Genomic DNA, 9,683 nt, shown 5'->3' with positions numbered 1-9,683 from the left:
TAGTACTAAACCTTTTGCTGTTCATTACGAGAAAATACGCCTTCTTGTGCGCCAATAGTCAATAAAGCAAAAATACATCCATTTGAACGAAGCGGCATTCATTTGCGCAAAAAGCATATTCAATTTGGAATTTTGCATAAATGTGGTCATTTGTGAGCATACATTTTGCGAAAAAGGGCAACCAGCTGAGAAAAACAACATTCAACTGCACAAATATTCAAAATCTCAACGAAGAGATTCGACAATCAATGTCACGAATAGTTATTTACATTAATATTGCATAGTTTGACAGACAATAGCGTTAGCAAACAATCATTACTGCTCTCTTAACAATCATCAGTGCGATTGAACTAACAGTATAGTCCTTGTGTGATTTAATAAACAAAATCTGCTATCAACTAGATATGATGTAATAAGCGCGCTAAAGTTTGATCCAGGCGGACATCTCAAGATCCCAAGTACAAGCAATGATGAGCAACAGAGACGAGGCCAGGGTGCGAGGATTATCTCTAGGAGTTCCGCACACAACAACTGCTACCCTAACACGCTCTATCAACACGATATACCTTTTGCTGTTCATTACGAGAAAATACGCCTTTATTTGCGCTAATAGTCAATTGATAAAAAAACATGTATTTGAACGAGGCGAAATTCGTTTGCGCGAAATGTATTTTCAATTTGGAAACCGCAAACCCCCCATCAAACAAAACTCGTACAAACACATTGCCCCGCTTATTAATCGAATAACGATTTTGAGCCTTTCTACAATGTTAGCATGCATAAAACACATTGTATGACAGTACCGTGATCAATTATTGCGGGTATTTTCTTTTGTTTCCGGAAAGAATATGCTGAAATTTGACATGCGAGCAAAAACCTTTTCGATCTGTACGATACCAATGAGTTCTATATTTCGCAGTTACGTCAAAACATAATTGCAAAACCCAACCTCGGTATATAAGTATATTTTTTTCTGAAAACATAATTGCGAAATGCTCTGATCCTCTATAGAAATAGAAAATTTGCAAGAGTTTTACACCTAAAATAGACCGTTATCACGATGTTGCGCGCATTCAAAATGCCACAGACTGGCGGGCTGCAGCTGATCCAAAATGCGAACGAAGGGACATTTGACTCTAGCGCCAATTTGACTATAGCACTCTGACAGCATTTTCTATGGCTTCGTCTGTAAACTCCAATTAGTTCGCCATTTTATATCAGCGGTGGCACGGCAGTCATTTTGGATGAACGCGCAACATCGTGAAAACGGTCTATTGAAATTAGCACCCCTGGTAGAAAAGTGTGAAAAGAAATACTAGAAACATTATTCTATATATACATTTACTTCTACAATTGTTATATAATAATAGGTTGTGCTATTATACATCGAACAAGGAGTATACCTTTTTTCATTCTTTCTGTGGGAAATACAATATGCTATCTCTGTCATCAGATGAGTAATCCAAAAACTCTCACTCTAGCGTGTAAAATAGATTTTTTTTTAAAAATATCCCTAGCTGTCCGCGTCCCTAAAATCTTAAATAAGTCAGCTACTCCCTTTCTTTGGAGACAAGCTGTCATTGGAAAAGGACTGTATCTTCAGCAAGTCCTCCACTAACTATCATCGGAAGCGAACCGTGAGTATTCTTGGCTGTTCGGCAGGTTCTCGGCCTAGGCGCTTATCTTCCGAGAGCTGTACGGAAGACCAATCAAATGTTGAGTACTGTACTATGGATCTCCGAAGGCTGCGGTCCTCAATAGCCGACTCAAGTGCTTCCTTGCCACTAAGAAAGAGATAATATTAGTTTGGTATTTTTTTTTTTTATAAAAAAACGTTTTTGCAATGTATACACCTATTGATATTGAGCTAATAGCCTCCTCCGCAGGCAACTCTACTAAGATATTTCAGGTATTCAGATTCGGTATTCCTGTGTATGTAATTTTAGGACACGGGAGACTGGTACCGAGGGGTACCTTTCCTTTGCCCCCCCTCCCCCCTGCGTCTTTTTTCTCCTCTATTCGCCACAGGAAGCCCGCATCGAAAAAAACGCGTTGCTAACATTTCCCGCATTGACGCCCTACGCCCTAATAATAACAACCACAAAAACTCCCGTCGCATCCCCTTTGTCACTACCTATAACCCTACACTACCTAACATCAACAACATAATCCGTAGAAACTACAACCTTCTACTCTCGTCTAAGCGATGCCATAAGGTTTTCACTGAGCCCCCTCTTGTCGCCTTTCGCCGCTCACCTAACCTCCGCGACATCCTCGTTAAAGCCAAGCTACCTTCCGACCGCTCTCCCACCAACCAACCTCCCGGTGCTTTCCGTTGCGGAAAAAACTGCCTAACCTGCCCCTATATTAGAACCGATGGCCTTACAAGCTACACATTTTTCTCAACAGGTGAAACACGACCTATAACATCCCACATAACCTGCAATACTAAAAAACTTGATTTATATGATTCGATGTAACCGCTGTAACCTTCAATATATTGGGGAAACTAAACGCAAATTAAAAAAACGCTTTAATGACCACCGCAGAACTGTAGACTCCCAATCTCGATCCATACCAACCCACGCCGCTGAACACTTCCTAAAACCTAACCACTCCGCTTCTGACATAGAGCTCATACCTATTGAAAAAATAAGAAATAACCGCGACTCCATCCGCAAAGCAAGAGAAGCCACACTGATAGCTCGCGCTGGCACTCTTGAACCCGGTGGCCTCAACCGGCGTGAAGAAACCGTTTAGCTACTTAGTAATCCACACCACCCTATTTACCACTTTCCATAAGTCACTCAATTACTATTTTTACCTTTTGTTAGTTAATCATCAATGAACTTTGTACTTTGTCACTCAATTACTACTTTTACCTTTTGTTAGTTAATCATCAATGAACTTTGTACATATACTAGCTATAACATGCCATTGTAACTCATTTATAACCTGAAGAAGGCAGGTATTGGCCTGCCGAAATATCGTTCTAAAAAACATAAATCTGCGTTGTTGTCGACTTTTTCTTTTAAAGGTTTTATTAATTAATCAACTGTCGACGCAGACCACAAGGTCCGACGCACACCAGCAGATAGAGGCTGTCCGGTGGTTTCTTCCTACATTTTTGAAAAAAAAAAAACGCTTTTTCTAGCTTTTTTCTTCTTTCCGATGAAAAGAGATGCCTGCAAAGGAGGCTATTGAGCTAATTACCTTGAGGTTTCAGCCTGGGAGGCACTTGAAGGTTGCTGTGGTGATGGGCGGCTTAACCTCACTGTGGAGAAAAAGGACAAAACTTTTTGTGTGATGTCATCTGTAAAGTTCAATATGTTTGTGGAGGGGGGAGGGAAGCAAATATACTTCTAGATGCTGGACAGCTATCTGTATACAGTAGGAGGCTCCTTTACAAAACAGGGGCGAATCCCAGGAGTTCCAGGGCCGTAGAAAATGGTAAGGCATGTGCCCCCCAATATTTAAAAAAAGAATATGGATCAATGACCAGTAGGGGCGTGGCTGTGCCCCCACAACTTTCTTTTTGTTTCTGTATTCGAGGCCTACTATGGCTATGAGTTCCAATTAGGGGAGATGCAAGTAACTCTCTTGGAATAGGAGGCCAGGGCCCACCCTGCCTCAAATCCACAATAAAAAATGCTTTTTCTCTGTAAGCACTTAGGATGGAGCGTTGCCTTCCCTACATTGGAATAATATTTTTACTAAAACCTTTATTGAAAATTGATACAGATAGGCCTCTGTCAAACACCCACTATTAAAGAAGGCCAATCATGAAGCCATTTTATGCTCCGGCTCAATGGCGAGTCATCGGCTAATTCCAGCAAGTAACCAAGGTATTTTATATGAAATATTGTCAATAATATGTCAGACTTTATTTTGTAGATTGTTATTTTGAAGTTGCCTTGCAAATAAACCACTGTATTTTCAATGATAAACAATAACAAAGGAGTGGGTGATCGACATTCTTTAAAATAACTGTGGTCCTTACCATTATCAGTGTCAGGACTTGCAAAGGTTGCAGAGGAAGGAGGATAAAAGACTTTCTGTGGAGGACCATCTACTCGTCGCCCAAATGACACAGTCTCTTTGACCATCTCTCTGTCTGGCTCGTACTTTTTCTGAGCTTTTATTCTTTCTGCCTGAAGTACTTCTGCACATACAACAAAAAGGTTTTATTTTATATCATGGCTGCAGAGCTGAGCTGGAAAAGGGGGGAATCTGTAAAACTCAAGTGTGCAAGATCATATATACATATAGTACAGTTGCGAAGTCCACTCCCTAACCCTACATAGTTGCACTAAGGCTAACCCTATTTCTTTCTCAGCTTCCACATTTTCGCAAATATACAAAGGCGCTAAAACAGCAAATGTTGGGAAGTTTCGGGGAGGGGGAAAGGTTAAGTTCTCACTCGCAAGAACTGGCATACTTTGTGATTTTCTTATGCATACAAGCCTTAAAATTGGGGGGTCAATCTGAAAGTATTACCTCTTCTGTCAAGTATTTTCAGTGACTTGATGCGATGAATGACATATGAACGGTAATCGTAGTCCTGGGCAAGTGGGTTATTAAATAAATCTGAAAATGTAAAGTTACATAAAAATTTAAGACCGCCATACAAATATTGAATTCTTAATAAAAAGGAAACACAATTGGCCTCCTTTAAACTTTGTGTACAGTCACTTGATGATGCGTAGAATTTCTCACTGAAATTTCTAGTTTTTTTGTGAGAGTTCAGAATGCTTTTACTTATAATTTCTTAAACTTACTGAGGTCATGAAGTCTCTGCATAGCTCTTAGCTCATGCACTACATCCGTCAGTTTGGTCAGTTGATTTCCATTAAGCATGAGTACCTCTAGACACGTCAAGTGACGCAACAAGCCGTTCACCTCAATCAGCATGTTGTCCTGTAGGTACACTTCAGTCAGGTAGAAGTTTGATTGAAAGCATCCTAGTCGGCGGAACTAAAAGTTCAAAAGTATTAATTTATCTACCAAAGTATAAATGATAAGATACTGTATTCAAGTCTACCCCCCTCCTCTTTTCAGGTATGGTTCCACCGGTGTTAAAAGGTCCGATACCGTCTGGTGTACAGACGGGTCAAGTTTCCATTCGTTTTCTGGTAAAACCTCTAAAATAAGTAGGGAACATTTAGACGAGAATCTGTTATTTCTCACCTTATTTCCGTTAAGCCATATTCTCTGAAGATTCCTAAATCTCTTTAAATCGTGCATGGATTCCAATCCCCTGAAGTGACAGAGAAAACAGCCCGTAAGAACGTCGAAACATAAAGAGGAAACATTTACAACAATTACCATAATCACAAAACACATTGGCAAATGTTTACTGACCTATGAGCCAAATACAACTCAACAACATCTTTATCCTTGCCAATTTTGCGCTTCTTTAGCTGATCTTCGACCTCCTAGAACAACAAGCGTTTTATCCTATTAAGTAAAAAAGAAAAAAAATCACAAAGTCAACTTACTCCAAAAGCCACTCACTTGTTCTGACCGAGCCGCCATTTTGTTAATGTGAAGTTGTTATAGCAACGAACAGACCGCTGCTTATAGTGCTGGCTCACGTTCTGGAATATGTTTTCTAACACATGGCAAATAAATGGAAAGGTTTACTTTCAAGCAAAAGGCGGATTATTTCTACCTAAAAGTTAACCTGTAAGTATTTTTAGCAAGTTTTAGTCATAGTTATTTTTTACTATGTTCCTGGTATCATTTGAGAATGGTATTTTGTTTGATTTTTTCGTGTAGTGAGTTTGATGCTGGGAATGAGGTTTCCTTTGATATTTTGACGTTTAAAAGACTGCTTTTGATTGCACTGGATTCTCTACACGGCCAGGTAAGTCGATGTTGCTAGGGTTTAGCTTCAGGGTTATTTCATAATGGTAAAATAAAGGTGTTAAAATCATGTATACCTGGGCTCACCCAGATCTCCGTCCAGCGATGTGCACCTCAAGAAATAATACAAAGTAGAAGGGAACAAGTTCATGTAGAACAGCAGCAAACTTTTTCATGTCCTCTTACACAGGTTGGCAGTTCAATCCCTGTAGATGTGCTGAAGTTTGACCCCGTGCCATTAGAAGCAGTTATCAGAATACCAGAGAGGTTTATATCCTTATGCATCACATTAGAGATTTGTTCCAATCTACAATTTGCATATTGTCTAAGTTCAGAAAATCGGAGTCACTGTATATCCAGATAAGGTTGATTACAAAAGATTAAATGTCTGGCAGTATTGATTGCAGTTATTGGATTTAAAGGTTTAGTTTATATCCCCACTAGATACCCCACCCCCCTTTGTCAAAGAACACTTTTTAATTGTGACTTGATCAAGGTTTGGAGTACTCTAGCCGGCACTGCATGGGTTCCTTTGTCTTCCCTTACACTTTTAGACATATTATTTCTCTAGGGACTTGGTCAAGGGCCTTGAGTGCACTGACACTATATGGACCCCCCCCCCTCAAAATTGCTAACATACTTTGATCTGTTTTTGTTTCTAGTGGCTTGGTGAAGGTCTGGAGTGCGCTGACACTGTATGGATCACACCAGGAAGTCAAGTGCGCTTTCAGAGTGACTCAGGTGGGAACGCAAATCTCAGTAGAAGGAAATCACCTCTAAATTGTTTACATTATGATAACCACTTTTGCTCTTTCTCAGCAGTTTAGCTGCAAAAAGATTTTTATGGGGATAAACGTTTTTCAAACCTAAAAGTTTACACCAAATTCTTGCAGACCAGATTTTTATAAATACAGAACCCACGGTGAGTTTTTGTTGTCGTTGCAGGTTTCTCCCCATTTGATTGCCTTGGCAGCAAATAGCAGACAATGGAAACTTGATGGACTGCAACAAGAGGTCAACCTTAGTAGCTAACACTTCTTTGGGTACACGGCCAACCTTAGTAGCTAACACTTCTTTGGGTACACGGCCAACCTTAGTAGCTAACACTTCTTTGGGTACACGGCCAACCTTAGTAGCTAACACTACTTTGGGTACACGGCCAACCTTAGTAGCTAACACTACTTTGGGTACACGGCCAACCTTAGTAGCTAACACTACTTTGGGTACACGGCCAACCTTAGTAGCTAACACTTCTTTGGGTACACGGCCAACCTTAGTAGCTAACACTTCTTTGGGTACACAGCCAACCTTAGTAGCTAACACTTCTTTGGGTACACGGCCAACCTTAGTAGCTAACACTTCTTTGGGTACACGGCCAACCTTAGTAGCTAACACTTCTTTGGGTACACGGCCAACCTTAGTAGCTAACACTTCTTTGGGTACACGGCCAACCTTAGTAGCTAACACTTCTTTGGGTACACGGCCAACCTTAGTAGCTAACACTTCTTTGGGTACACGGCCAACCTTAGTAGCTAACACTTCTTTGGGTACACGGTCAACCTTAGTAGCTAACACTTCTTTGTGTACACAGCCCAGTTTGGTGGAGTATTTGTTAGACACGTGAGTTGTCTGATACAACTCACACTCCTATAATATCTATTTCACCATTCCTTCCTTTAGAAGGTTCACAAATTACTGTGATTAAGGACAGATAGACATACAGTATGACCACATCAATGGCTAAGCCTTAGCACCATTGACTTTGAGCATACAAACATTTGTCCCATTTGTCCCATTTGTCCTAGTGATGATTAGGGCTATCCTAGAACAAGGCAAATAAAATATATCCTATTAAAAATGTAAGTAACATACATGAACCAGAATATAGTGGAGACATGATGGTGAAACTGTTCAAAACAAGTTATATTTATTTCCTTTTTACAAGAAAAAAAGTCAAAATACAGAATCCTTCGTCCACAATGCATACAACTGACAGTGTAAAGTGAACAAAGTATTGAAAATGTTCTGTAGACTACTTTCTTTTTATTCTTATTATTAATGTCACATCCATGTGCCTTCTTCTCTGGCAAAATGATCTTTGATGAAGTCTGAAGAAAATAAAGAAAACATCCATGATGGTATTGGTAAAACATGAACATTTAGACAAGCGTAACTAATTGAACGGAGATTACTTCCTCGATCCTCGAGGAAACGGAAAGATATTAAAGGTATTTCTTCTTATGAATTTCACTTCTTAATAGTAAATGGGGATTAATAGAATTATCAGAACTCTTATGGAATGACATTTCATGACACACTCAGATTGGTGTATTGGCCAATCAATGGTGGTAGGTGTAACTGTTCCAGTTGGGGATAAAAAAAAAATCAAAACCTGTAGTAAAAGGATTCAAGCGTATTACTCAACTTCTTTCTCAACTCACTTTGTCATCTGGGTGTCTCATGGTCATATTTCTTGCCAATGATGGGGACTTTTCCCATAATGACCTTCCAGTCTGTTAAGTAGAGTGCTGTAAGTCCCATTGCACCGCCCCATGCTCCTGCTGTAAACATCCTGTCAACAAATAAATATAAATAATAGGCTATTATTGGCTACAAGTAGCATCATCAAGACTAAAGTTCCCTCAACCAAAGGGCTTCCATCAAAACCTGGAAATTGAGTTTCTTTTTTAAAAGTGTTTTTCTTTCCAACTTGGTTAGATTCCTTTGTGAGAATTCTGAGCTTGGGCTTTAAGAGTCTAGAGCTTTACACACGCCTGAAGCATCTTGTTGGAGGTAATTAAAAAACAGACAATAGAGAGCTTAAGCAATCAACACGAACCGCATCAAAAACAGTGCCCCCCCTGGATCTGCTATTAGAGAGCTTAAGCAAGTCAACACTAACTACATCAAAAACGGAGCGCGTGCTCACGAATTGCTTAAAAATGGCATTGACGTCCGTGACCAACCGCGTAGAACATTAAAATAGGGAAAATGCCGTTCGAGATTTCCTGTCACTGACGTCAATGCCGTTTTTCAGCAATTCGTGAGCACATGCGCGTGATGCCGTTCGTGTTGACTTGCTCTCTAATAGCAGATCCAGGGGGGGGGGAACTGTTTTTATAGTGCCATGAAGACAAAAAGGTTCCAAGAAATGTGTGAAAAGGATAACACATTAACAACAAAACATGCTTTATTAGTCATAGCCAACAAAAGTGAAAATGTAATACCATTTACCTTGTTAAAATAAAAAGTGTTCTACATCAAGTTATGTTTGAAAAAGTACTGAGCCTAAAGAACTAATTGAGTAATAAATTCACAAATCATTTAAAAATACGTAGAATTTTATGCCTAGTCATTTTATCACCTTGTGACCTCTTGACTCATCAGAGCTTGCGTGCTGTCTGAATTATTAGTTAGCACTAACTTATTTCCTTTAACCATCATTATTATTTCATATATTTTTTCATCAACCCTCCATTTGCTAGATTATTTTCATTTTTCTTTTTATAATACGGGGGTACATCATGGTTTAAAGCGCTGTCGGTTAATTGAAGGTGATTTTCAAAGATAGTTTTCTCCAAGGTTTTAACACATATCTCAAATCTAATATTAGAAATACATTACCATCCTCTTCCAACTTTTCCTGCATATTTTGCAAGCTGTGTAGCTTCTTTCACAAGCGGCATTTTCTACGTAGAAAATCACCTCCTGGACAACCTTGCGATTCAATCCAATATGGTGGATAATGTGAACAAACTGCTCATGCTCCTCGGCAATAACCGCTGCCCTGGTAAAGGGCGCGCGGTAAAACCGCTGAT

General features: G+C 39.6%; 2 protein-coding genes and 1 long non-coding RNA gene across 6 annotated transcripts; 1 reads left to right on the top strand and 2 right to left on the bottom strand.

The window, feature by feature from the left end:
* Nucleotides 1-1,327: 1,327 nt before the first annotated feature.
* LOC5517696 (leucine-rich repeat-containing protein 72) lies at nt 1,328-5,575 on the bottom strand. 2 transcript variants are annotated; one of them, XM_048728260.1, is made up of 8 exons: nt 5,515-5,575; nt 5,362-5,435; nt 5,188-5,257; nt 4,779-4,974; nt 4,498-4,587; nt 4,001-4,162; nt 3,214-3,274; nt 1,328-1,784 (listed from the first exon to the last, which is right to left on the bottom strand). In XM_048728260.1, the coding sequence occupies exons 1-8, from the start codon at nt 5,533-5,535 to the stop codon at nt 1,622-1,624; spliced, it is 837 nt and encodes a 278-aa protein (XP_048584217.1). In that variant the 5' UTR covers nt 5,536-5,575; the 3' UTR covers nt 1,328-1,621. The 2 variants fall into 2 exon arrangements, with proteins under 2 accessions (XP_048584217.1, XP_048584218.1); XM_048728261.1 differs by having other exon boundaries at nt 5,499-5,516.
* Nucleotides 5,566-8,106, top strand: LOC5517630 (ribonuclease P protein subunit p14). Of its 3 annotated transcripts, none has more exons than XM_048728263.1 (6): nt 5,566-5,685; nt 5,779-5,866; nt 6,056-6,132; nt 6,528-6,606; nt 6,811-6,908; nt 6,945-8,106. In XM_048728263.1, the coding sequence occupies exons 1-5, from the start codon at nt 5,630-5,632 to the stop codon at nt 6,895-6,897; spliced, it is 387 nt and encodes a 128-aa protein (XP_048584220.1). In that variant the 5' UTR covers nt 5,566-5,629; the 3' UTR covers nt 6,898-6,908; nt 6,945-8,106. The 3 variants fall into 3 exon arrangements, with proteins under 3 accessions (XP_048584220.1, XP_048584219.1, XP_001637708.2); XM_048728262.1 differs by having other exon boundaries at nt 6,811-6,944; nt 7,449-8,106; XM_001637658.3 differs by having other exon boundaries at nt 6,811-8,106.
* LOC116601382 lies at nt 6,521-9,643 on the bottom strand. The gene is made up of 4 exons (XR_004289988.2): nt 9,490-9,643; nt 8,307-8,437; nt 7,426-7,973; nt 6,521-6,921 (listed from the first exon to the last, which is right to left on the bottom strand). It is a non-coding gene; the product is annotated as an uncharacterized LOC116601382 (long non-coding RNA).
* Nucleotides 9,644-9,683: the final 40 nt, after the last annotated feature.

The sequence above is a fragment of the Nematostella vectensis genome, chromosome 5 (assembly GCF_932526225.1).
Source record: "Nematostella vectensis chromosome 5, jaNemVect1.1, whole genome shotgun sequence".
NCBI lineage: Eukaryota > Metazoa > Cnidaria > Anthozoa > Actiniaria > Edwardsiidae > Nematostella > Nematostella vectensis.
The sequence above is the reverse complement of the archived record's forward strand: the minus strand, read 5'-3'. Positions and strand labels throughout refer to the sequence as shown.